A 27429-nucleotide genomic window follows, 5' to 3' on the forward strand; every position below is an offset into this window, starting at 1 on the left:
CAATTTCCCCACAACAAATGTTAGGCTAACTGGTCTATAATTCCCCGGTTTCCCTCTCTCTCTTTTCTTAAAAAGCGGAGTGACGTGCAATTTTCCAATTTTCCATGGCTGCCAATGATGGAGCAATGAAAATCAGGGATGCACAAGAGGCCAGATCTCGGAGGGTTGTAGGGCTGGAGGAGGGTACAGAGATAGAAGGGGTGAGGCCATGGAGGGATTTAAAAACAAGGATGAGACTTTTAACATCAAGCTAGCTACAGAGCTATTTGATCGTAAATGCTTTGTACCAATCCACTATATGGTGACACAAACCTCAAGATTAAATGTGAATGACACTGGTGCTCAGTTTTTTTTTCCTGCCAGTTTTCTTTCCTCCTCCTTTCCTCTCTTAAAGGCATTAACTCCTTGCTGAGGTACAGCTTAGCCTGTGCCAGGTACCCAAGTAAACATTATTCACGTGTGAGCCTGGCATCCTGGCCAATATTCCTCTTCCCTACCCGAAGTTATGGAGAGGAAAATCAGATGAGCTAACTCAACACAGACCAGAAGTCGGAGCTGGGACCTTGCTGGTCCGTACGGTTCAGCTACTCTCTGAATAAGCTCGCTGAGCCATCGGGGAAGCTGACATCTACACGCATCTCTATTTATGTGTTCACATCATTTTGTTTTACATAACCCACCCCAGAGACTTGAGCACATAATCTAGCCTGACACTCCCAGTGCAGTACTGAGGGAGTGCTGTACTGTCGGAGGTGCCGTCTCTCAGATTTTATTCGTTCATGGGATGTGGGCGTCGCTGGCAAGGCCAGCATTTATTGCCCTTGAGAAGGTGGTGATGAGCCGCCTTCTTGAACCGCTATGGTCCATGTGGTGAAGATTCTCCCACAGTGCTGCTAGGAAGGGAGTTCCAGGATTTTGACCCAGCGACGATGAAGGAACGGCGATATATTTCCAAGTCGGGATGGTGTGTGACTTGGAGGGGAACGTGCAGGTGGTGTTGTTCCCACGTGCCTGCTGCCCTTGTCCGTCTAGGTAGTAGAGGTCGCGGGTTTGGGAGGTGCTGTCAAAGAAGCCTTGGCGAGTTGCTGCAGTGCATCCTGTGGATGGTGGTGAAGGGAGTGAATGTTTAGGGTGCCAATCAAGTGTGCTGCTTTGTCCTGGATGGTGTCGAGCTTCTTGAGTGTTGTTGGAGCTGCAATCATCCAGGCAAGTGGGGAGTATTCCATCACACTCCTGACTCGTGCCTTGTAGATGGTGGAAAGGCTTTGGGGAGTCAGGAGGTGGGTCACTCGCCACAGAAGACCCAGCCTCTGACCTGCTTTTGTAACCACAATATTTATGATGTGGAGATGCCGGTGATGGACTGGGGTTGACAATTGTAAACAATTTTACAACACCAAGTTATAGTCCAGCAATTTTATTTTAAATTCACAAGCTTTCAGAGGCTTCCCCCTTCGTCAGGAGGGGGAAGCCTCCGTTCACCTGACGAAGGGGGAAACCTCCGAAAGCTTGTGAATTTAAAATAAAATTGCTGGACTATAACTTGGTGTTGTAAAATTGTTCACAATATTTATGTGGCTGGTCCAGTTAAGTTTCTGGTCAATGGTGACCCCCAGGATGCTGATGGTGGGGGATTTGGAAATGGTAATGCCGTTGAATATCAAGGGGAGGTGGTTAGACTGTCTCTTGTTGGAGATGATCATTGCCTGGTACTTGTGTGGCACAAATGTTACTTGCCACTTATCAGCCCAAGGTCTTGTTGCTTGCGGGCACGGACTGCTTCATTATCTGAGGGGTTGCGAATGGAACTGAACACTGTGCAACCATCAGCGAACATCCCCATTTCTGACCTTATGATGGAGGGAAGGTCATTGATGAAGCAGCTGAAGATGGTTGGGCCTAGGACACTGCTCCACGTTTAATCGAGGCCCCGTCTATCCTCTCAGGTGGACATAAAAGAAACCACAACGCTCTTTGGAGAAGAGCAGGGAAGTTTTCCCCGGTGTCCTGAACAATATTTATCCCTCAACCAACATCACGAAAACAGCTGATCTGGTCGTTATCACATTGCTGTTTGTGGGAGCTTGCTGTGTGCAAATTGGCTGCCGCGTTTACTACATTACAACAGTAACTACACTTCAAAAGTACTTCATTGGCTGTAAAGCGTTTTGCGACGTCCTGAGGCTGTGAAAGACACTATATAAAGGCGAGTCCTCCTTTAAGAATTATTGGATACAATGATCTAGACATGGAGTTGCCTTTGTTTTTGATTAAAAGCATTTGTCCTGTGGGTGATCTGTTTCCAGGCCTTGGTAAGAATGCACAGGAGCAGTCTTTGGGTGCAACTGCTAATTATTTCCAGTCTGACCTTTGCTTTGGGGCTTTCTCACATCAACGCACCTAAGATTGGGAACCCAGTGCCATGGTGAAAGGTTCTGTCTCCCACTGCTGTTCCATGATACCATGGTGTTACCAATATGCTGCTCCACCATGCTGCCTTCATGTGGCTTAGCTGCTAAACTAATTTTGAGTGATCCATTCTGTTTTTCAGAATTAAAATTGTGAGTGTTACTAAGCGTATTTTGTAGTGAAATAATTGTGCGTTTTTCACACAGCTTTGTTGGTTTTTTTGTTGTCAGCCGTGGCTCAGTGGGTAGCAGTGTCTCGCCTCTGAGTCAGAAGGTTGTAGGTTTAAGTGCCACTCCAGAGACTCGAGCACAGAATCTAGGCTGAGGGAGTGCTGCACTGTCGGAGGTGCCGTCTTTCAGATGAAACATTAAACTGTGGACCTGTTTGCCCTCTCAGCTGGAAGCAAAAGATCCCATGTATGATGTGAAGAAGAGCAGGGGCATTCTCCCAGATATCCTGGCCAATGCTTATCGCTCAACCAACATCACTAAAACAGATTATCTGGTCTTATATCTTATTGCTGTTTGTGGGAGCTTGCTGTGCGCAAATTGCCTGCTGCGTTTTCCTATGCTAAACAGTGACTACACTTCAAAACTACTTCAGTGGCTGTGAAGCACTTTGGGACATCCTGAGGTCATGAAAGGCGCTATATAAATGCAAGTCTTTTTCTCTCTTCTCCATCCTTTTGAAGCCTGCAGCTCCTGATAAACATTGACAGTAAGTTTCAGTGGGGTACTTGAACCTGTTCCTTTTCTCAGCCAATGTCCACATATCCCAGTTTTCCACAGAGAGGGTGACTATGTAGTGTTACAAGCAGGAATCCTGACCAGTTGTTTCCCAGGGGTGATTGAAATAATCCTATTGCCCCGCCACCAGGCCGGCTAAGATCAGTTAACTTGGCACAGACCTGGGATCAAACCCAGAATCTTCCTGAACTGCACAGCTAAGTGCAACAGAAGGTCGCTAACCCTCCGGGATTGTCCTGGAGTCTCCAGGAATTAAGATTAATCTCCAGGATACTGTTGCGAACAACCTGGAGAAAAAAAATCTATTTTCTTTGATCACTTTCATTTACTAGTTATAAACATATTGGAGATGAGGGGTTGGGGAAAGGTTGTTTGATTGACAGTCAAGAATCATCCAATCGGGTAATGAAGAGTCTGCTTCCAGTTGGCTTGGGAAGCAGGGCAACGCGAGGATGCACGTGTCGGGCGACCAATGGCGGGAGTGTGGGGGCGGGGCGGTTGGAGGCCAAAGGGTCATGTGATGAGACCTCCAGGAATGTCTCCAACCGGAGTTGGCAACCCAAGTGCGACACCAGGCAGTGCTTTTCCCCAACGAGCGATTAGGAGAGAACTGCACTTAACTTTGTCAGTAATTCTCTTGATAAATCTAGGGGTTTATCAGTACATAATTTGCACCTTTTGGAGAAGTCTTCTGGATGTCACAAATCTGGATGTGTGAGCAATAGGTGACTCATAATGCGTTTGAAGTGGCATAAATTAAATTTAGTGTGATAAAATGTTGTCAACTTTGATTTGTCATGCTGCTTGTCCGACATCCAGTACTGGATGAGCAGAAATTTCCTCCAACTAAATATGGGGAAGACTGAAGCCATTGGGCTGGAAATTGCTCGTAAAATAACGGTGAGCCTAACAGCGTCCACCGATATTAGTGGGCAAATCAAAAGTGCAAGTTCTGGTGACTGCACGTGCGCACTCAAACGTGGAAATCCGGAACTTCCTGATTCCCTGCTGATCTGGCAGCTTCGCGTTAAAAAGATATCACAGGCTGGAATCAATAGACCAGCGCGAACTTGCTCTCCTGCCCAGCTGGAAACTAACTAATCTCGCCAGAAATAAGGTACGCTGAGTTATACCATGTCTAAACTAACTTTTAATGGCGTGGTAAGTATTAATGACCGCCAAACAACCTCTCTAGCACTGAAGATTAACTTTTAAAAATGTGGAATCTCATTACTCCCGATTTTAATAGTTTCTGGACATTTAAAAAAAAATTAGTTTAAAATTTTTATTTTTTTACTTTTTCTTTGTCTCTTTTATCTCAGTCTTTTAATCTTACCCTCTCTTTATTTTGCTTTCTCTTTCTCGTTTTATAGTACATTTACTAATCTGAGCTGACATTTCCTGGTTCTTAATCTGCGTGGTTTGTGAATTAGATTCACTTCCTGGTTCTCACAGCGTAGCTTGCTTCAAGCTGATTGGTGGAGGGGACAGAGAGATCATTTCCCCGCTCACACAGCCCGGGAAAGAACGCCGCAGTTTTTTGAACTCGCATCTGAAGTAAGTTGCTGCCAAAAAGGCTGCGTTAACTTAGTGGGTGAGTTCAAATCTAAGGAGTTGGTTCGTGTCTCAGAGCAATTTCTGGGCAACAGTCTTCGGTCCCTGCCACAAACACCGTTCTCTAGCCTCAGTCTTCATCCCTCACAGTCTCCATCCCTCACCCCGGCCACTGTCTGAGGCTGCACCAGACCATTCGCAACCTTGGCGTCCTATTTGACCCGAAGATGAACTTCCAACCACATATCGGCTCCATCACCAAGACCGCCTACTACCACCTTTGTAACGTCACCTGTCTCCGCCCCCTGCCTCAGCCCATCTGCTACTGAACCCTTCATCCATGCCTTTGTTACCTCTAGAATCCACTATTCCAATGCTCTCCTGGCTGGCCTCCCCCTCTTCCACCCTCCATAAACTTGAGCTCATCCAAAACTCTGCTGCCCGTACCCTAACTCTCACCAAGTCCCATTCACCCATCACCCCTGTGCTCGCTGACCGACATTTGCTCCTGGTCCGGGAATGCCTTGATTTTAAAATTCTCATCCTTGTTTTCAAATCCTTCCATGGCCTCGCCTCTCCCTATTTCTGTAACCTCCTGCAACCCTCCGAGATCTCTGTGCTCCTCCAATTCTGGCCTCTTGTGCACCCCTGATTTTAATCGCTCCACCATTGGCGGCCGTGCCTTCAGCTGCCTAGGTCCTAAGCTCTGGAATTCCCTCCCTAAACCTCTCCGCCTCTCTACATCTCCATCCTTTTAAGACTCTCCTTAGATCCTATATCTTTGACCAAGCTTTTGGTCACCTGTCCTACTATCTTTTTATGTGGCTTGGTGTCAAATTTTGCCTGATTGCGCTCCTGTGAAGAGCCGTGGGACGTTTTACTATATTAAAGGTGCTATATTAATGCAAGTTGTTTAATGTTGCACAGAAATCATCTATTTCACAAATATATATTTGTATGCCACTGACTCTGGTTGTTTTTTCCAATTTTGGCTCCTTGTAAGAACGAGAGTTGTGGGAGCAAAGATCAGTGTTGTAAGGTAATTTTATCAACCAAACAGCTAAAAAAAAAACCACAAAATAAATAGAGCAGGGCAACATATTGGCTTCCATGTTTCATCGAGTGGTAGGATGTGGGTTTGTGTCCACAATTTCCTGCATACTGAGTTCTCCATCTCAGCCATGCTACCTACCAGGGAGTAGTGATGAACTGAAACCAGTCTTTCACCACAGGAAGGAATAACAATCAGGCACTAGCTCCCTTAACAACAACAACTTGCATTTATATAGCACCTTTAACGTAGTGAAACCTCCCAAGGCGCTTCACAGGAGCGATTATCAAACAAAATTTGACATCAAGCCACATAAGGAGATATTAGGACAGGTGACCAAAAGCTTGGTCAAAGAGGTAGGTTTTACGGGGCATCTTAAAGGAGGGTAGAGAAGTTTAGGGAGGGAATTCCAGAGCTTAGGGCGTAGGCAGTTGAAGGCGTGGCTGCCAATGGTGGAGCGATTAAAATCGAGGATGCACAAGAGGCCAGAATTGGAGGAGCACAGAGATCTTGGAGTGTGGTAGGACTGGAGGAGGTTACAGAGATAGGGAGGGGCGAGGCCATGGTGGGATTTGAAAACAAGGATGAGAATTTTAAAATCAAGGCGTTACCGGACTGGGAGCAAATGTCGGTCAGCGACCACAGGGGTGATGGGTCAACCATGGACTTGGAACTGGCTCCCTTAACTTGGCAGCGGACTCGGTGGCCCAGTGTTTGTTGGCTGTACTAGCTTGCCGTTAGACTAATGGAGCTGGGTATAGCAGCAAGAAACTAGTCTGCTGGAATTTAGATTAAAACAGTGCCAATTTAAAAGCAAATAAAGATTGAACCTGGGACCCGGAATGTGTGGCTCAGTGCTAAGCTGTCTGCCTGGGAAGGCGGGAGGATGGTGGGGTGGTGTTTTGCGGTGGTGAAGAGTGGCTGCAGTGTGGTTTTAAGTAGGATATGCCTACATCCATTTGTACTATCTTTATTTTCTTCTTGTGGTGAGGGAGGGCAGATTCCAAAACTAAAAGAATTGCTGTTGCTGCCTCTCAGTTTTTCTCCCCATGTGTATTCCTGTATATCTCCCAGACTTACTTGATATTAAGAATCTAAACGCCATTTTTTGTAATTCACAAATGAGAACTGTCTAATAGATGCAACAAGTCGGTGAAATATTACCAGGAAATTGCCGGTGAGATAAATGTAAACTCATCATGCAATGGAACTGTTGCTAAAGCAATTGCTTCCTGATGGAAAAACTCCCATTGAGTAAATATTGCTAAATGTCAGTATCCTCCTCTGAATATAGCCAACTCCACGTTTGATGAACAACGCAAATTGGATATAGAAGTACACACAGGTTTTCACTTCCATAATCTCTTTTAAAAAAAACAGATTATTTGGTCATTATCCCATTGCAAGGTGCAAAATTGGCTGCCGCTTTTCGCTACATTGCAACAGTGACTACGGATCAAAAGTACTTCATTGGCTGGGAAGCGCTTTTGGACGTCCTGAGGTCATGCAAGGCGCTATATAAATGCAAAGTTCTTTCTTTAGATTGATCTGGCTGATCTAGCTATTTTCTTGGTGAATTTTCGTGCCCATGAAGGTGAAGGATGTTCGTGCTACAGAATGGAGCACCTTCCATTCATGGCACCCTTTGCCCACCAGGAGCTGGATTATATAGGGCTCTGGTGAGACCTCACCTGGAGTACTGTGTACAGTTTTGGTCTCCTTACCTAAGGAAGGATATACCTCCCTTAGAGGGGGGTGCAACAAAGGTTCACTAGATTGATTCCTGGGATGAGAGGGTTGTCCTATGAGGCGAGATTAAGTAGAATGGGTCTATATTCTCTGGAGTTTAGAAGATTAAGAGGTGATCTCATTGAAACATATAAGATTCTGAGGGGGCTTGACAGGGTTGATGCTGAGAGGCTATTTGCCCTGGCTGGAGAGTCTAGAACTAGGGGACGTAGTCTCAAGATAAGGGGTCGGCCATTTAGGACCATGATGAGAAAAAATTTCTTTACTGAGGGTTGTGAATCTTTGGAATTCTCTACCCCAAAGGGCTGTGGATATCAATGGATATTTGGACACTAAGGGAACCGAGGGACATGGGGATCAGGTGGGAAAGTGGAATTGAGGTAGAAGACCAGCCATGATCTTATTGAATGGCAGAGCAGGCTCGAGGGTCCGTATGGTCTACTCCTGCTCCTGCTTCTTATGTTCTTATGGATTAAGACTATCCAAGCTCATTTCACATTGAACCCTTACTGGATTTGAAGTCAGGTCCGAGAGGTGCAAGGCAAATGTCTAAGCAATTGCGCCAATCAGTTTTACAGGTGAGATAGTTCTAAAGAAATGTCCATATGTCGCAGAACTGGGCATCGTGGAAGCAGCAAAGGGGAAGATTTCCACTGTTCACTATTTATCGCAAACCATAAATCTGTTTTTTCTGTACGTTTTCTGAATAGTGAACAGCAGAAATCTTTATCTCTTCCCCCTCCCCCCCTTTAGTTGTTTAAACCAAAACCAGTCAAGTAAGATTGCATTAAATTTGTCACCTTCTTGAAAGGTTTGAGAATATTACTTGTAACAACTCTTCTAAGTAGAATTCAACTTACATCTGTAGCAGTAATTCCAGCTGTTAAAGTGATATAATGCAACAGACTAACTATATTAAATTCGATAATATTCTGCACTTCAATTGAATGTTAAACTGCAGATAACTCCCTCTGTTTCTTTTTTCTTTGCAAAAAAAGAATATGGGTGTGGGTGAAACTTTGAGTCAGTGCCTGCCTGGATAAATAATTCCCTAGATTTTCCGGTTCATGTGAAACGATATTGAACTCTTTAGACGTTGGCCTTAATTTGTGCATGTTGCTGACCTGATGCTGTGCAGGGACATTTGCAGCATCCCTTCATTCAATTCACTCTAATTATCTCCAACTTCCTGGGGAGCCTGCTTAGAAATGGTCATGAGTGTTTGTTATTCAGTACGATTTTATTAACTACCTAGGCTACATGTAATCATCAGTTGTATCTCCAAACATTCATTGCTACAGACACATTAAATGGCCATGGTCATTTTTTTTAATCACAATTAATTTTAACAATTGATACTGTGATTGTCCAGAATTATTCTCTTCTGTAAAAGCGCACTTTAAAAATCTCTTGCTGCTTTTAAAAATTATTTATCGGTACTGTAGTGCTTTCATTGTTCACCAAACTGGAAAGCAACATGATAAAAGAACAGGTTTTAAATCTTGTCGAAGTCATCCCTGCTAAGGCCACGTGTGAATGCAAAATAAAAGTTAATCATTTTCATTTGAGAATATCCTGTTGAAGCAGAATTTTCTCTTTGTTCCTGCAGGTTCACGTTAAAATGGCAGATGAAGTTGCCTGTGTTGGACCAGCTCCCACCAACAAAAGCTACCTCAACCTGGATGCCATCATTGAAGCCATCCGAAAGACCGGTGCCCAAGCTGTGAGTGTGAATGTGCTTAAAACCCATTGCTGTCGCTTGTATATTCCTCGGGGAAAACGCCAGAACTTATAAAAGAGCGAATGTCCTCCTCCAGTTTAGTTCCTATGACATGAGTTAAATTGCAAGCTTGATCGCTACTGGAAATCAAAGGCTCTGTAGCATCTGGCAGTGCCTGCTACTGATCCTGCAGGTGGCTGCAGAATTCAGCTTTCACACCAGGGAGTAACTTGAGTTCATTTCATAAATTACTTTTATTATTATTTTTTTAAAAAAAAATTCTAATTAATCTTGAGCATTAAATTAGCATTTTCCCCTTAATATTTGTTGTAGTACTTGTTCCATAAGCCACTCATTGTGCAGGAAATCAATGCACATTAGCATTGCCAATACACATAGTCAGGCAAACAATGCGATAAAAAATTTCTTTCCTTGTTTCAAGCACTGAATAAGATAAATGGTGATAGACTTAAGATTAATTAGGAGCTTAAAAGATTATATTATATATGCCTTCTGCTTTTTGTCTTAGGTCCACCCAGGATATGGGTTTCTTTCAGAAAACAAAGAATTTGCCAGACGTCTGGTAAGTTTTGTTGTTGATTCCCCCTTGCTGTTGATTAATCTTGCGGAAAGGACAGACATGGCAGTTCGTCTTTGAGTAACGAACATGTGAGTTGAGAGAGAGAGCGGCCTGATTTAAAGCAAGGCTGAAACCTTCACAGTGGTGCTTTTGATGACTCAGCTGGTCTCATCAGTGTGTGTTATGATAACTTGAGAATTCTGGCTTGATGAGATTCAACTGAAAGCATTGGTCGGGGGTAGGGGGAGGACATTACATGAAGCTCGCTGACACAAGCAGGCCTATAGATGCCTAAAAATTGTTTAAATGGCATAATGATTGCAGAAAAATCAGTGATTTCGGAGAATAGTGGCTATTTCTGAAATTATACTGCAATCTTGTTCTATAAAATTAACCCTTTGGGCCTGCTCAAAGTTAGTGCATCATGACTTTAACTTTCAGTGTTCCATAGTGTGCATGTAAAATCTCAGAATGACATATACCATTTAAAACTGCTTTTCATTTTATCCATTTGCTTTATAGTTCTCTGCGTAGGGTATAAATACCTTGTCGGCAATAACAGTGCAATGTTTTAGATTGTGTGCATCACAGGAAGTGCTCAGTTTGTGGCCATATTAAATTTTTAAAAATATCTATAAGTCACAGAATATTTGTTTACATGGAGTGCAAAAGCCATTTTAACCAGGGTAACCCCCACAGTTTTAAGTTAAGACAAGATTTAGTTGCTTTGGACAAAAATAACCATAGTTGGCTGATTGGTGGCTTAAGTGGAACTTTTGATAAAACTAGTTGTTCAAAATAAGTCAATAGCAGATGATTTCCCAAATTTTCACAACTTTTTTTCTAGCTTTTTCTTTAGTTTATTTCTTCAAAGTAGAAGTTGATGAGGAATTTTATCCTTTTTTTTAATGCACAAAAAAATGCTAAAGAGCGCAGCTGTTGGTCTATTGTAATTATGGACATGCTCCACTGGCAGAGAGTGACCCTTTAGGTCAGGAGGCGTCATTACAGCACTTCACTGACGATCAAGCAGAGGTACTCAGTCACTAATTAATACAGTGGAGCCTTGTTATTGTCGCTTTCAATTTGCCAGCCTAGAATGTGACAATAAGTAGGAAGTGACACTAACTGAGCTTCATTATAATACCAGTACTAATCCAGCATGGTTGTGGCTCCATTGAGGAAATGGTTTGAATACTACGTTATTTCCACTTTTAACAGTGCCTGCTTCACCATTGTTTTGTTTTCCAATATCTCCATGGCCTCACCCCTCCCTATCTCTGTAACCTCCTCCAGCCCTACGACCCTCCAAGATCTCTGCGCTCCTCCAATTCTTGCCTCTTGCGTAGCCCCGATTTCCTTCGCTCCACCGTTGGCGACCGTGTCTTCGGCTGCCTAGACCCTAGGATCTGGAATTCCCTCTCTAAACCTCTCCGCCTCTCTACCTCTCTCTCCTCTCTACCTCTCTCTCCTCCTTTAAGACGCTTCTTAAAACCTACCTCTTTGACCAAGCTTTTGGTCACCCGTCCTAATATCTCCTTATGCGGCTCTGTCAAATTTTGTTTGAAGAAAGCTACATTTAGGTCAAATATAATAACAGCAACTTGCATTTATGCAGCACCTTTAACGTAGTAAAACGTCCCAGGAACGATTATCGAACAAAATTTGACTCCGAGCCATATAAGGAGATATTAGGACAGGTGACCAAAAGTTTGTTCGAAGAGGTAGGTTTTAAGGAGCGTCTTAAAGGAGGAGAGGGAGGTAGAGAGGCGGAGAGGTTTAGGGAGGGAATTCCAGAGCTTAGGGCCTAGGTAGCTGAGGGCACGGCCACCGATTGTAGAGCGAAGAAGATCGGGGATGCGCAAGAGGGCAGAATTAGAGAAGCGCAGAGATGTCAGAGAGTTCACAACTTGGAAAAAGCATTACTGCAGACACGAGACATGACAGCAAGAAGCTCTTTCAGTAATATCACAGTGAAAAGACAATCAGAGAAGTGGTGAGAGCCCTTAAGGATGCTAACGGGCTGAAACTGGGGATGAGCATAAGATTGTTAATATGGAGCTCATTGGATACTGCTTTCAAGTATTCAGTAGGGATGACAAGGGAGGGTTTAAATGGTTACTTCCTGCAAGTATTCACAAGAGAAGACATGGGCAACATGCCCTCCCCATATAGTGATAATCCAAATAGAATTAACAACTTTGTTCTAAATGACATTAAGTAGGCAAGTTTAAAATCCTCAAAACAAATAAATCTCCTGGGATGGATGTTATTTATTCCTCATTATATTACAGAGCAGGATGCAGTGCGGGTTTTGTGAGGGTGAAATAGGGAGCTGCCATTTATACTGGCCACTGCATCAATGCTGGCAGTTTTGCAAGTCAGTACCTCATGTCAATTTGCAGTGTTTACACATGCACTAAACAGTCTAATATAATAAAGAAGAAAGAACTTACATTTATATAGCGTCTTTCATGACCTCAGGATGTCCCAAACAGCTTCACAGCCAATGAAGTACTTTTGAAGTGCTGTCTCTGTTGTAATGTGGGCAAAAATAATCTTTTAAGGATAATACAAACAAAAATCAACAGTCATGGCATGGAGAGGATTAGATGGAATGCAGTTGTAAATGGGAACGTTTTCTTTATGCTATTGTAAAATGAATATGGAGATGCCTGATAATAAGGACACTGTAGCCAGCAAATCCTTCTGCTGTGAGCTCGTAGATCTGCCCTTGTTTGGAATCCTTCTCATGTCTGGGCATTAACCACAATAGAACCTTAAGTTAGACCACACTTAAAGTACTGTGCACAGTTCTGGTCTCCATATTATAAAAAGGATATAGAGGCATTGGAGAAGATTAACAAGGATGGTACCAGAACTGAGAAGGTACAACTACCAGGAAAGATTGAACAGGCTGGGGCTCTTTTCTCTGGAAAAGAGAAAGCTGAGGGGTGACCTGATAGAGGTGTTTAAGATCATGAAAGGGTTTGATAGGATAGAAGTAGAGATGATGTTTCTACTTCTGGGGGAGACCAAAACTAGTGGCCATAAATATAAGATAGTCACTAATAAATCCAATAGGGAATTCAGGAGAAACTTCTTTACCCAGAGAATGGTTAGAATGTGGAACTCGCTACCAAAGTAGTTGAGGTGAATACCATAGATGTATTTAAGGGGAAGCTAGATAAACCCATGAAGGAGAAAGGAATAGAAGCTTATGCTGAGAGGATTAGATGAAGTAGGGAGGGAGGAGGCTCGTGTGGAACATAAACACCGGCATAGATAGAATCATAGAAGTTTACAACATGGAAACAGGCCCTTCGGCCCAACATGTCCATGTCGCCCAGTTTATACCACTAAGCTAGTCCCAGTTGCCTGCACTTGGCCCATATCCCTCTATACCCATCTTACCCATGTAACTGTCCAAATGCTTTTTAAAAGACAAAATTGTACCCGCCTCTACTACTGCCTCTGGCAGCTCGTTCCAGACACTCACCACCCTTTGAGTGAAAAACTTGCCCCTCTGGACCCTTTTGTATCTCTCCCCTCTCACCTTAAATCTATGTCCCCTCGTTATAGACTCCCCTACCTTTGGGAAAAGATTTTGACTATCTACCTTATCTATGCCCCTCATTATTTTATAGACTTCTATAAGATCACCCCTAAACCTCCTACTCTCCAGGGAAAAAAGTCTCAGTCTATCCAACCTCTCCCTATAAGTCAAACCATCAAGTCCCGGTAGCATCCTAGTAAATCTTTTCTGCACTCTTTCTAGTTTAATAATATCCTTTCTATAATAGGGTGACCAGAACTGTACACAGTATTCCAAGTGTGGCCTTACTAATGTCTTGTATTAATGTTGGACCGAATGGCCTGTTCCTGTGCTGTAGATTCTATGTAATATAGTGGAAGTGCTAGGGCCTCTGTGGTCTCAGAATAATAAGTTACCTGTAGCACGTTACAAAGCTGTAATGATGTGGAGATGCCGGTGATGGACTGGGGTTGACAATTGTAAACAATTTTACAACACCAAGTTATAGTCCAACGATTTTTATTTGAAATCTACTGTAATGCAGCTAAGGAATTTAGGTGGAATCATAACCTGCAGGAGTAAAAGTGAAACAGTCGCATTTTTAAAGTAACCTCAATTGTGTTGAAGCTTTGCATTATACTATTCACACTGACAGTTTCAGCTGTTTCTTATGGCAGCTTCTGCATCAACTTTTGCTGTTTAGGTTTTCGTTTTTCTCGCTCGCCTTTGTCCCCCCTCTCCTGTGGGACAGCTTCATGTGTCTGGAAGAAAAGGTCAGACATTTGTTTGCAGTGCAACTGTTGTCTCTCAATGAACACAATCAAAAGGTGTGAAAACCCCCCACGCAAATGTTAGTTTGCCACTGCCTAATGTAAAGGAAATGACACGAAGTAGCATTTGTCCATAAAACATTCAAAGAATGAGCGAGATTCCATTCAAAAAAATGTTGGGACTTCAGAAAAAAAATTGACAATGAACAGTGAATGTTGAGAAACAGGGGTTTATTGTACACTTTTAAAATAATAATTTTGCTAACTTATGTATTTCCAAAGCATCATTATTTTGTTTTTTCTAATCTGCTTAGAAATACAGAGCAATAGAGTTCACCCATTTGTACAAATTCCACATGCTTTTTAACACTGATCATTTACTAACCTTCCTGTGTCTAAGAATGCTACAACTCACTTTAGCAAAGTTTTTTTTTGTCAATACTAGACTCCTTTATTCATTCTCCTCAAACTCTTTGGCTATCAGTGTTGACCCGATGCATGCTTATCTTCCTTACAGACAGCCTGCTCATTGAAACTTGGCCTGTTTTGATATTAGTACACATTTTAAGGTGTCCTAATATCTCCTTATGTGGCTCCGTGTCAAATTTTGTTTGCTAATCGCTCCTGTGAAGCGCCTTGGGACGTTTTACTACATTAAAGGTGCTGTATAAATGCAAGTGGTTGTTGATTAGGCGATTTAGATTCACGGTATTTTATAACATTTAGGCATGTATTACCAAAATGGGGAACATAGAGTTATACAGCACGGATAGAGGCCCTTCGGCCCATGTGAACATGTGTTTCGTTACATTAAGGAAAATCATGGTCAGTGTTACAGATAATGCAACTTTAATTTGTAAACAAAGACTTTTATTATTTTTCCACAAGATTTCTAAGATATTTTGAAATTCTGCAATTTCACATTAAACCTTCAGTATAGTTTAGATTCTTGCTCCTGTGCTATAGTCATTCTAGTAAACCAAGAGTAGCAAAACTGAAACTTGTATTCTTTCACACAATTTAAGTTGTGGTTTGGTAACCGTTTCCAGTTTAGCACTTGTAATATTGAAAAGGTTCCTGTAACCATTACATTTTAATATTGGGAACCATGCAAAATGATACAGAGCTACCTACAGTCAGTTCACTACTTTCATCAGTTCTTTGTTGGAGCTATCGCCTGGTGCAGAGACATTAGAATGTGTCGGGTTAAATGGAAACATTTAAATCATCGAGAGTATTTTCCTCTCAGCGCACTCATTAGCAATGGCAAGTCTACTTTTCAAGCACAAGTCTGTGATTTACATTTCATTGCTAAAAGGCTGCCCCTTGTTCAAGAGTTGTTTCTAAGCTTGATGAATATACTTGTATTGGGAATAAACAGAGTAGAAGAATTGAAAGGCAAATACCCCGCCGGGCTTTTCAGAATGATCTGAAGTTTCCAGTTGATCACTGATTAGCAATGCATGCAGCAGTTTGGAATGCAAAGTTAAGGAACACAAAAGTTTCCACAGGTAGGCTATCCTATTAACTCCCCCTTTTTTTGTTGCTACCTTTTAAAAATCCATCCCGGGCAAATTCCCGGAGCTCTGCTGGTTTCCTGTTAATGTGAAAATGCAATGCATTAGACACAGGGAGATGGACAATACTGGGTTGCTTAGCCCCCTCCAACTGTTAGGCAAAGTCTAATTGTTATGCAAGGAGTCCTCGAAGAAACAAAAGACTTGATGGGCTTTACAGCTCCCCAGGATCAGATTATTGTTATTGGGATCCCTGTGAATATTTGCTCTGGGACTCATTTCTTCCCCCTTTGCCTGATTGATACCAGCTTGTTCGGGGTTTAATGGAAGGCTACAGCAGACAGTAGTGAGAATAAATTTTGCACCACCGAGAAGCAGTTTGTGAGCCATGGAATACTGTATTATTAGTCAACAATTGGATCAGATACAGACATGTTGCTTAGGAAATGAGTTATTGCAAGTTATTGTATGTTATTTTGAAAATTCTCCAAGTACTTTTGTATAACTTCAACATGGGAGTATATATATATATATATTTAATACTAAACCTGTGCATACAATACATAGTAAGGATAAGGAAGCCTTTTTCCCCTCTATTGGGAATAAGCTTTAAAATATAAAATTACACAGCAGCTGCAAAACATTTTAAGGGACCTTTTGTTAGGTTGAGACTTTTCTTTTTAAAACAAAAAGTTACTTGTCTTCCTTTCATTTTTTAACACCAAGGGCTCAATTTTAAACTTAAATTGCGGGTGCGCTGGGGGTGAGGGGGCTGCGAAAATTGCAAAAATGCAGAGCGGGTTTGGAAGCCGGGCTCCAACCCGCCGACTTCCGGGTTTCTCACAGCAGAACCTGTGCGCGCGCGAGCGTCCCGGATCCAGAGGTCCCACTGGCTTTAAAGAACCAGATGTACCTCATTGAGGTACTTAAGGCACTTTACTTGTGACATATTAGGTAGTTAGAACGATTTTTAACTTACCTGGGCGGATTTCCCATGGCTTCTGATTCACGCCTGGTGAAAGGCCGGATTAGTGAAAAAATAAACAAAATAAATTAAATAAAAAACCATTGCACAAAGTTAAAACACAAAATCAACCTACCTTTCCACCCTGCTCCGATGTACGATGTCTTCCACTCCGATCTCCCCCTCTTCCCCCCCCCCCTGATCTCCCCCCTTCACCCCCCACCGATTTCCCCTGATCTTCCCCTCTCCGCCCCCCCCCCGATGTTCCCCTCTCCGACCCCCCCCCCCGATGTTCCCCTCTCCGCCCCCCCCCGGATGTACCCCTCTCCGCCCCCCCCCCCGATGTTCCCCTCTCCGCCCCCCCCCGATGTTCCCCTCTCCGCCCCCCCCCCGATGTTCCCCTCTCCGCCCCCCCCCCGATGTTCCCCTCTCCGCCCCCCCCCCCGATGTTCCCCTCTCCGCCCCCCCCCGATGTTCCCCTCTCCGCCCCCCCCCCGATGTTCCCCTCTCCGCCCCCCCCGATGTTCCCCTCTCCGCCCCCCCCGATGTTCCCCTCTCCGCCCCCCCGATGTTCCCCTCTCCGCCCCCCCCGATGTTCCCCTCTCCGCCCCCCCCCGATGTTCCCCTCTCCGCCCCCCCCCGATGTTCCCCTCTCCGCCCCCCCCCGATGTTCCCCTCTCCGCCCCCCCCCGATGTTCCCCTCTCCGCCCCCCCCCCGATGTTCCCCTCTCCGCCCCCCCCCGATGTTCCCCTCTCCGCCCCCCCCCGATGTTCCCCTCTCCGCCCCCCCCCGATGTTCCCCTCTCCGCCCCCCCCCGATGTTCCCCTCTCCGCCCCCCCCCGATGTTCCCCTCTCCGCCCCCCCCCGATGTTCCCCTCTCCGCCCCCCCCCGATGTTCCCCTCTCCGCCCCCCCCCGATGTTCCCCTCTCCGCCCCCCCCGATGTTCCCCTCTCCGCCCCCCCCGATGTTCCCCTCTCCGCCCCCCCCGATGTTCCCCTCTCCGCCCCCCCCGATGTTCCCCTCTCCGCCCCCCCCGATGTTCCCCTCTCCGCCCCCCCCGATGTTCCCCTCTCCGCCCCCCCGATGTTCCCCTCTCCGCCCCCCCCCCGATGTTCCCCTCTCCGCCCCCCCCGATGTTCCCCTCTCCGCCCCCCCCGATGTTCCCCTCTCCGCCCCCCCCGATGTTCCCCTCTCCGCCCCCCCCGATGTTCCCCTCTCCGCCCCCCCCCGATGTTCCCCTCTCCGCCCCCCCCGATGTTCCCCTCTCCGCCCCCCCGATGTTCCCCTCTCCGCCCCCCCCCGATGTTCCCCTCTCCGCCCCCCCCGATGTTCCCCTCTCCGCCCCCCCGATGTTCCCCTCTCCGCCCCCCCGATGTTCCCCTCTCCGCCCCCCACCGATGTTCCCCTCTCCGCCCCCCACCGATGTTCCCCTCTCCGCCCCCCCCCGATGTTCCCCTCTCCGCCCCCCCCCGATGTTCCCCTCTCCGCCCCCCCCGATGTTCCCCTCTCCGCCCCCCCCGATGTTCCCCTCTCCGCCCCCCCCGATGTTCCCCTCTCCGCCCCCCCCGATGTTCCCCTCTCCGCCCCCCACCGATGTTCCCCTCTCCGCCCCCCCCGAAGTTCCCCTCTCCGCCCCCCCCGATGTTCCCCTCTCCGCCCCCCCCGATGTTCCCCTCTCCGCCCCCCCCGATGTTCCCCTCTCCGCCCCCCCCGATGTTCCCCTCTCCGCCCCCCCCCGATGTTCCCCTCTCCGCCCCCCCCCGATGTTCCCCTCTCCGCCCCCCCCCGATGTTCCCCTCTCCGCCCCCCACCGATGTTCCCCTCTCCGCCCCCCCCGATGTTCCCCTCTCCGCCCCCCCCCCGATGTTCGCCTCTCCGCCCCCCCCCGATGTTCCCCTCTCCGCCCCCCCCCGATGTTCCCCTCTCCGCCCCCCCCGATGTTCCCCTCTCCGCCCCCCCCCGACGTTCCCCTCTCCGCCCCCCCCCGACGTTCCCCTCTCCGCCCCCCACCGATGTTCCCCTCTCCGCCCCCCACCGATGTTCCCCTCTCCGCCCCCCCCGATGTTCCCCTCTCCGCCCCCCCCCGATGTTCCCCTCTCCGCCCCCCCCGATGTTCCCCTCTCCGCCCCCCCCGATGTTCCCCTCTCCGCCCCCCCCGATGTTCCCCTCTCCGCCCCCCCCGATGTTCCCCTCTCCGCCCCCCCCCGATGTTCCCCTCTCCGCCCCCCCCCGATGTTCCCCTCTCCGCCCCCCCCCCGATGTTCCCCTCTCCGCCCCCCCCCGATGTTCCCCTCTCCGCCCCCCCCCCGATGTTCCCCTCTCCGCCCCCCCCCCCGATGTTCCCCTCTCCGCCCCCCCCCGATGTTCCCCTCTCCGCCCCCCCCGATGTTCCCCTCTCCGCCCCCCCCCCGATGTTCCCCTCTCCGCCCCCCCCCCGATATTCCCCTCTCCGCCCCCCCCCCGATGTTCCCCTCTCCGCCCCCCCCCCGATGTTCCCCTCTCCGCCCCCCCCCCCACGATGTTCCCCTCTCCGCCCCCCCCCCGATGTTCCCCTCTCCGCCCCCCCCCCGATGTTCCCCTCTCCGCCCCCCCCCCCGATGATCCCCTCTCCGCCTCCCCCGATGTTCCCCTCTCCGCCCCCCACCGATGTCCCCCTCTCCGCCCCCCCCGATGTCCCCCTCTCCGCCCCCCCCGATGTCCCCCTCTCCGCCCCCCCCCCCGATGTCCCCCTCTCCGCCCCCCCCCGATGTTCCCCGCTCCGCCCTCCCCCGATGTTCCCCTCTCCGCCCCCCCCCGATGTTCCCCTCTCCGCCCCCCCCCCGATGTTCCCCTCTCCGCCCCCCCCCGATGTTCCCCTCTCCGCCCCCCCCCCGATGTTCCCCTCTCCGCCCCCCCCCCGATGTTCCCCTCTCCGCCCCCCCCCCGATGTTCCCCTCTCCGCCCCCCCCCCCCGATGTTCCCCTCTCCGCCCCCCCCCCCCCGATGTTCCCCTCTCCGCCCCCCCCCGATGTTCCCCTCTCCGCCCCCCCCCCGATGTTCCCCTCTCCGCCCCCCCCCCGATGTTCCCCTCTCCGCCCCCCCCCCGATGTTCCCCTCTCCGCCCCCCCCCCGATGTTCCCCTCTCCGCCCCCCCCCCGATGTTCCCCTCTCCGCCCCCCCCCCGATGTTCCCCTCTCCGCCCCCCCCCCGATGTTCCCCTCTCCGCCCCCCCCCCCCGATGTTCCCCTCTCCGCCCCCCCCCCCCCGACGTTCCCCTCTCCGCCCCCCCCGATGTTCCCCTCTCTCTCCCCCCCACCCCGATTTTCCGTTCCAGTGCTGGATGACATCTGGCTCTCTCTCTTTCTCTCTTCCCCCCGCCCCCCCCCCCCCCCCCCCCCCCCCGCCGCCCTCCACCGTGTTGCAGCACCTGTCGGCAGCCAGCCTGTCAATCAGGAAAGACCTTTAATCACCATCAATTACATTGCGATCGCGTCGGAAACGGTAATTTTTTTTTTATTCGGGTTTTCCATGTGCACTTTCACCCCCCCCCCCACCAGCTGCCAACCCACCACCATTTCAAAATTGAGTCCCGTATGTTAGAGGGGGGCTTTTAACCTACCCTTGGAGGAGTATACCTGTGTTGCTATGAAGCCATGAAAAATAGCAGGTATGCAAGAGCAGTTAGGGGGATTCTCCTCCTTCTCCTTACCTCTGGAGAAGCAGGTGGCCTTTACTTGCAGTTCTCTATGGTACCAGAATGATACTAGGGCTAAAAGGTTAAATAATGAGGACAGGTTGCATCGACTAGGTTTGTATTTGCTCGAGTTTGGACGATTAAGGGATGATGGTGTCTGCTGTCAGGTTACATTGGATAGACTGGAGAAGCTGAGGTTGTTCTCCTTGGAACAGAGAAGTTTGAGAGGAGATTTGATAGAGGTATTCAAAATCATGAAGGGTCCAGGCAGAGTAGATAGAGAGAAACTGTCCCCATTGGCGGAAGGGTCAAGAACCAAAGGACATAGATTTAAGGTGATTGGCAAAAGAACCAAAGGTGACATGAGGAAAAACTTTTTCACACAGCGAGTGGTTAGGACCTGGAATGCACTGCCCGAGGGGGTGCTGAAGGCAGATTCAACTGTGGCTTTCAAAAGGGAACTGGTTAAGTACTTGAAAGGAAAAAATTTGAAGGGCTACGGGGAAAGGGCGGGGGAGTGGGACTAACTGGATTGCTCTTACATGGAGCCGGCACGGACTCGATGAGCCTCCTTCCGTGCTATAACCTTTCTATGATTTTATCTAATTGAAGTGTTTAAGATGATTAAAGGATTTGATAGGGTGGATAGAGAGAAACTATTTCCTCTGGTGGGGGAGTCCAGAACAAGGGGGGCATAACCTTAAAATTAGAGCTAAGCCGTTCAGGGGTGATGCCAGGAAGCACTTCTTCACACAAAGGGGAGTGGAAATCTGGAACTCTCTCCCCCGAAAACCTGTTGAGGCTGGGGGTCAATTGAAAACGTCAAAATTGAGATTGATAGATTTTTGTTGGGCAAGGGTATTAAGGGTCACTGAACCAAGGTGGGTAGATACAGATCAGCCATGATCCAATTGAATGGTGGTACAGGCTCGAGGGGCTGAATGGCCCACTCCTGTTCCTATGTTCCTGTGTACCGTGCCTGGGCATTCAGCAAATCCAAAGAACGGTTTATACCTGCGGCGTCAACTGACTCGTGCTTTCTTGACGGACGGTACCTGACCTACTGAGTGTCTCCAACGATTTCTCTTTCTGTTTCAGCTCAATAATAGTCCTGATTATAAGCCTCTGATTTGGAAAGCAAGTAGTTCTCTGGGCTGGTAACAAGTTACACCCAACATTCCTTTATTTGAATTGGAAGGAGAATAAAACATAAGTATGTGAATTTCTGAAAGGGAAATACAAATGTTGGAGGCACTGAATCTATTTCTGGGGGGAGGTTCTGGGGGCATGTTCCCTCTTGCCCCCAAAATTTGTATTTGTGATTCTTTATTTGGTACATTTTCCAATATTTTGAAATCTGCAATTAACATAGACTTTGCAATTTTTTTCTCTAAAAAAGCACATTTGTTGAATTTTATTGAAAACTATTCTCTCTGCCATTTGCTTCTTTCTCCCAGTAGCAGCAAATAATCTATCACTGTGAGAATAAAAAGATTTAATTGTTTTTTTTAAGATTGCTTAATGGCAGCGAATTTAGAATTTAGATAATAAAATTAGAGCCCAAAACTAGGGGCGGGAATTGGAGGAGGGCAGAGATCTCGGAGGGTTGTAGGGCTGGAGGAGGTTACAGTGATAGGGAGGGACGAGGACGTGGAGGGATTTGATAAATAAGGATGAGAATTTTCAATTTGAGGCATTGCTGGACCGGCAGGCAATGTAGGCCAGCGAGCACAGGGGTGATGGGTGAATGGGACTTGGTGCGAGTTTGGATACAGGAAACAGAGCTTTGGATGAGCTCAAGTTTAAGGAGGGTGCAAGGTGGGAGGCCGGCCAGGAGAGCATGGAATAATCATGGATTCGTTAACATGTTAGCAGCAATGAAGGGTTGCAGTTATGAAGAGAGTCATAAGACCTTAGTGCTTTTCTCACTGAAATCATCCACAATAATATTTGTTGCTTCAATATAGATATATAGAACAGTCACCAATAAATCCAATAGGGAATTCAGGAGAAACTTCTTTATCCAGAGAGTGGTTAGAATGTGGAACTCGCTACTACATGGAGTAGTTGAGGCAAATAGCATAGATGCATTTAAGGGGAAACTAGATCATAGAATGATACAGCACAGAAGGAGGCCATTCAGCCCATCGTGCCTGTGCTGGCACTTTGGTGGAGCTATCCAATTAGTCCCAGTCCCCTGATCTTTCCCCATAGCCCTGTAAATGTTTTCCTTTCAAGTATTTATGATAAGCACATGAGGTGGAAAGGAATGCTATGCTGATAGGGTTAGATGAAGAGGGGTGGCAGGAGGCTCGTATGGATCATAAACACTGGCATGGACCTGTTAGGCTGAATGGCCTGTTCCTGTGCTGTAAATTCTATGTAATTGTGCACATTCCTTCCAAAAGCGACCGTCTCCCCTGGATGCACGGATGCAGCAACTTGTGTTCTTTTGGGGGATCTGGGCTGTGCTCCCTAAAAAAAAAACTTGAATTTTTACATTAACAATGGTGCTTTCTGGTTAATGTTAAACGGTGGGGGGAGGGGGTAATTTTGACTTTGTGCGATAGTGTAAAACGGACGATAGCGAACTGGCAGCCCGTTTTGCATCTCTCAAGATTTTCATTTCCATCGACTTCAAAAGTCAAAATTGCCCCCTTCGTACTTCACAATTGATATATTTTTAATCGAAAGAAAACCTGAGTGTAATTTGGGTTTCCAATAGACCAACTATCACTTCCCCAAAAGCTTCCACGATGCACTCTCCCAAATACAACCACCAGCATTCCCAATTCATCCCAATTCACAGAGGAACTTATCATCTCTGAACCCAGTTCACAGGGAACCCGTATCCCCCTGACTTACTGCCCTGCACATGGGGACTTTCTCCTCCACCAACTCTCAGTTCATGCTGGCATTGTTCTCTCTCTTCCTCTTAATTCAATCCAGTGCTCTTTTCTTCCCCCCCCCCTCCCCCCAGTTCATGCTGTCACTCGTCTCCCTCTCCCCACTCAACTCAAGCTGGCGCTATTCTTCCCGCTCCCTCTCCATTCAAGCTGCTACCAAATCCCCTCCTTCCCCCTCCCCCCCCCCCCAATTCACCTCCCCTCTCTTCCCTCTCTGCTTCTACTCCCAAGATAGCTGCTACCTGAAGTAATTCTGCTTGCCGCATATTGTACGGGGGAATTCACGTTCTCTTGACGATTCTGGCCCACAAATTAAAATGATTTTTAAAAAAAAACAATTCTCCCCCCCCCCCCACTCTCTTCCAAAAGTGTTGATTACTGGTGGGGTACATTCCACAGGTTCCAATCATCGTTCAATATCGTCACCATTTCCTCATTTAGGTGTGTCTCTAGTCAACAACTTGCATTTATATAGCGCCTTTAACGTAGTGAAACATCCCAAGATAATCGCTCTCACGGGAGCGATTATCAGACAAAATTTGACACTGAGCCACATGAGGAGATTTTAGGGCAGGTGACCAAACGTTTGGTCAAAGAGGTAGGTTTTAAGGAGGGTGGAGAGGTGGACAGGTTTAGGGAGGGAATTCCAGAGTTTGGGGCCTTGACAGCTGAAGGCACGGCCGCATGATAATCAGGAGAGAAAATCTCTAGCTGATTTCCTCCTCCGCACCCCCCCCCTCAAACCACCTGCTGACATGCAAGTTGAGATCAGCTGGCTTAGCTCAGTTTAGTGTTTCAAAATACAACACTCCCTCATTACTGCACTGGAGTGTCAGCCTCAATTATACTTGAGCACATTAATTCAGGCTGACACTCCAGTGCAATAATGAGGGAATGCTGTATTGTTTGAAGTGTTCTCCTTTGGATTAGATACTAAACCAATGTTTCATTTGCCAGTGTTGGTGGTTCAGGTGGACATTAAAGGTCCCAGGACATTATTCGAAGAAGAGAGTTCTCCCATTGTCCTGGCCAACATTCACCCCATAACCGATCCCCACTACAAATGAACTAGCTATTCATCTTGTGGCTGCCTGAGATGTTTGCTGCCACAGGATGGCTTTACTCATGACTTACTGAACTTCAAAAATAAAGTTCATTTCATGAAGCACTTTGACACCAGTGTGAAAGATGCTAGAATTTCATTCATCAGTTATAAATATTTATTTTTATAAGAATTTGTATTTTTAATTAGAGGTGCGTTCCTGAATGTCACTATTTAATTTAGTAACATTATGGTTTTTAAAAAATTCATTCTTGGGATGTAGCCGTCACTGGCAAGGCCGGCATTTATTGCCCATCTCTAGTTGCCCTTGAGAAGGTGGTGGTGGGCCTTCTTCTTGAACCGCTGCGGTCCGCGTGGTGAAGGTGCTCCCATAGTACTGTTAGGTTGGTAGTTTCAGGATTTTGACCTAGCGATGATGAAGCAACGGCCGGTCTATGTCAGTTGGGATGGTGTGTGACTTGGAGGGGAGCTTGAGGTGTTGTTCCCGTGCACCTGCTGTCCCTGTCCTTCTAGGTGGTAGGGGTCGCGGGTGATGGCATCTAAACTGTGGAAGCGAACGTGAAAATTTCCTGCCTAAACATGGATGCCTCATTTTTAAAACTGCTTGAACAGCATATTGTTATGAATTTAGTGCGCTAACCAGGAAACCTTTATTGGTGCTTCCCCGTACTAGACGCCATTGTTTCCAACTAAGCCAACCTGTTTGTAGGGCATGATTAGGATGAGCTGACCTGCTAGTCATGCTAAAGTTTGAAGTAGGTCGTTTCTTTCTTGAGAAAATTATTTAGTTGTAGAAAATTTAGAAATCTTAAACATAATAACAGTTTCAGGTAGGGGAAGAATGTTGGCCCATCTAGCCCACCTATCCACAGTGTTCCCTGGGTGTATTTTAATAGCCCTTTAATAACCCATTTGTTGACCAGATCCGTCTTGAAACCTATTAAAGTTTCTTGTTCCTCCACCCGTGCTGATACTCTGTTCCGCATACTTATCACTCTTTTAGTGAAAAGTTCATCCTATATTTCCTGTTTTCTTTTGTTGTCCTTAATTTGTAAATATGACCACTTGTGCTTAAATTCCGTACAAGGCAGAAAAGTTTACTTGGATCCAATTTGTCCAAACCTTTCATCATTTTAAATACTTCTATCATATCCTCTCTAAGTCTTCTCTTTTTGTGAGAGAAAATACCTGGGGTACATGTTCCTTCCTCATACGTCATTCCCTTAAGTCCTGGTATCAATTGTGTAATCATTCTCTGTTCCCCCTCCAATAACTGAATATCCTTCTCTGTACCCCCTCCAATATCTGAATAACCTTCTCTGTACCCCCTCCAATAACTCAATGCCCTTCTCTCGACCCCCACCCATAACTGAATACCCTTCTCTGTACCCCCTCCAATATCTGAATACCCTTCTCTGTACCCTCTCCAATGTCTGAATCGCCTTCTCCGATCCCCCTCCAATAAATCCTTTTTGTAATAGGGAGACCAAAACTGCACGTTGTACTCCAGATGTGGGGCCAGAATTTCCTTGAGCCAACTTGTGTTGAAATTTATGCAGTTTTCTACGCCGATCTTGCTGACGGCAACTTATGTCGGAGTTTTCCTGAGAATCACGTTATCAGATGCCGGAATGTAAAAACTGTGGCAAAAACAAGTGGAAATCAGCGTAAGAAGTTGGAGTCTGAGGAAAGTGTGGAGCATAGACTGTTTTCTTTCTTTAAGTCCTTCTTTATTTTATTGAGATGCCGTCAAACCATCATTTATAGACATTCGGCACAGGATGTTTAAGAAAATTGAGTTGTGGAAGCTTTTCTTTGTTTAATATAATAGATTCTGATAACATTAAAAAAATTCAAAAATATGGAAAATATAGTGCAAGTTTTAGTAAGGTGAAATTATTGAAAAACACACAAAAAAAATCACTCTAGAACGTCAGAAATAGTGACCTCAGGTCTTGCTGCGCCTAAAATCTTTGGCATAAATTATGCCCATTCAAAACTGGTGTTGATGCAGTAAAGCCGCGTTTTCTGGTCTTCTGCATTGAGGGCGGGGATATGCTAATAGGCTAAGTGGAGGTGTGGCAGACATAACTCGGGAACGGCACAAATGATCGAGGAAATTTGTGCGTAGTGAGGTTCTGGCGTTGAACCAGTGTAAGTCGCTTACACGCGAATTTCCTCAGAAAAACGTCGCTGTTGCGCTGAAAATAATAAGGAAATTACCGGTCGTGGCCTAAACAAGACCAAATACAGATTTTAAGGGTATGAGAGAAGGCATGAGAATAGTAAAAGAGGAAGAGATACTTGAAGGAAAAGATGTGACAGGAAAGTGAAATAGTTTCAAAGGAATAGTTTTTAAGATGCAAAAGGAATTTGTCTCTGAAATAGATCATAGACTCATAGAATGTTACAGCACAGAAGGAGGCCATTCGGCCCATCGTGCCTGTGCCGGCTCTTTGAAAGAGCTATCCAATTCGCTCCACGCCCCTGCTCTTTCCCCGTAGCCCTGCACATTTTTTCCCTTCAAGTATTTATCCAATTCCCTTTTGAAAGTTACTATTGAATCTGCTTCCACCACCCTTTCAGGCAGCGCATTCCAGATCATAACAACAGACTAAAAGAGAAAGACTCATTTGGCTTACTAACAAAGTTGTGAAAGGCATTAAAGGGAAAGCATACAACATTTATTATTTAAATGTTTAGGAAAAGAAATGTGATTGTGAGATCTGTAAAAATAGGCTGAAGAATGCCAAGAAACTGATATGGGCCACAAAGAGGGATCATGCGTGTGATAGTAGAGGCAGTGATTGGGATATTACAATTGGCCTCACTGTCTCTGGACGAGAGAATGCAAAATTCAGGCAGATGTCCCACCCTGATTGCTGTCCGATCTTTTGCCAGAAGGTTGGGTGAGGACAAGATTGAAATTGGTGGTGATGCACCCCATGATAGAATAGCTTGACAACGCTCATTGCTTGTGGTTGAATATGAAGAACGACTTGCTGGGCAAGGCAGCAAAAAGCTGCTGGTGTCCGTAGGACCGCACTGCAGCACTAATCGGCGTTTCCATGGGTTGAAACAAATATGCTACTCTGCAGCATATTACTTTAATGTTGCTTCTCGGTTCTGAAATTACAAAAAAAGGTCACGATTTCTTGTATGAATTTGATATCTATTTATAGTTGTGTAT

At 46.6% G+C, this 27429-nt stretch overlaps 1 protein-coding gene across 1 annotated transcript in view; it reads left to right on the forward strand.

Annotated features, from left to right (window-relative positions):
- Nucleotides 1–27429, forward strand: part of pcca (propionyl-CoA carboxylase subunit alpha) — a 313585-nt gene that overhangs the window by 86372 nt on the left and 199784 nt on the right. The window contains exons 5-6 of the mRNA XM_067986601.1: nucleotides 9119–9232; nucleotides 9759–9812. Of these exons, the coding sequence (XP_067842702.1) occupies nucleotides 9119–9232; nucleotides 9759–9812 (168 nt within the window). The remainder of the gene's footprint in view (nucleotides 1–9118; nucleotides 9233–9758; nucleotides 9813–27429) is intronic.

The sequence above is a fragment of the Heptranchias perlo genome, chromosome 6 (genome assembly GCF_035084215.1).
Source record: "Heptranchias perlo isolate sHepPer1 chromosome 6, sHepPer1.hap1, whole genome shotgun sequence".
In the NCBI taxonomy this organism is placed as follows: Eukaryota; Metazoa; Chordata; class Chondrichthyes; order Hexanchiformes; family Hexanchidae; genus Heptranchias; species Heptranchias perlo.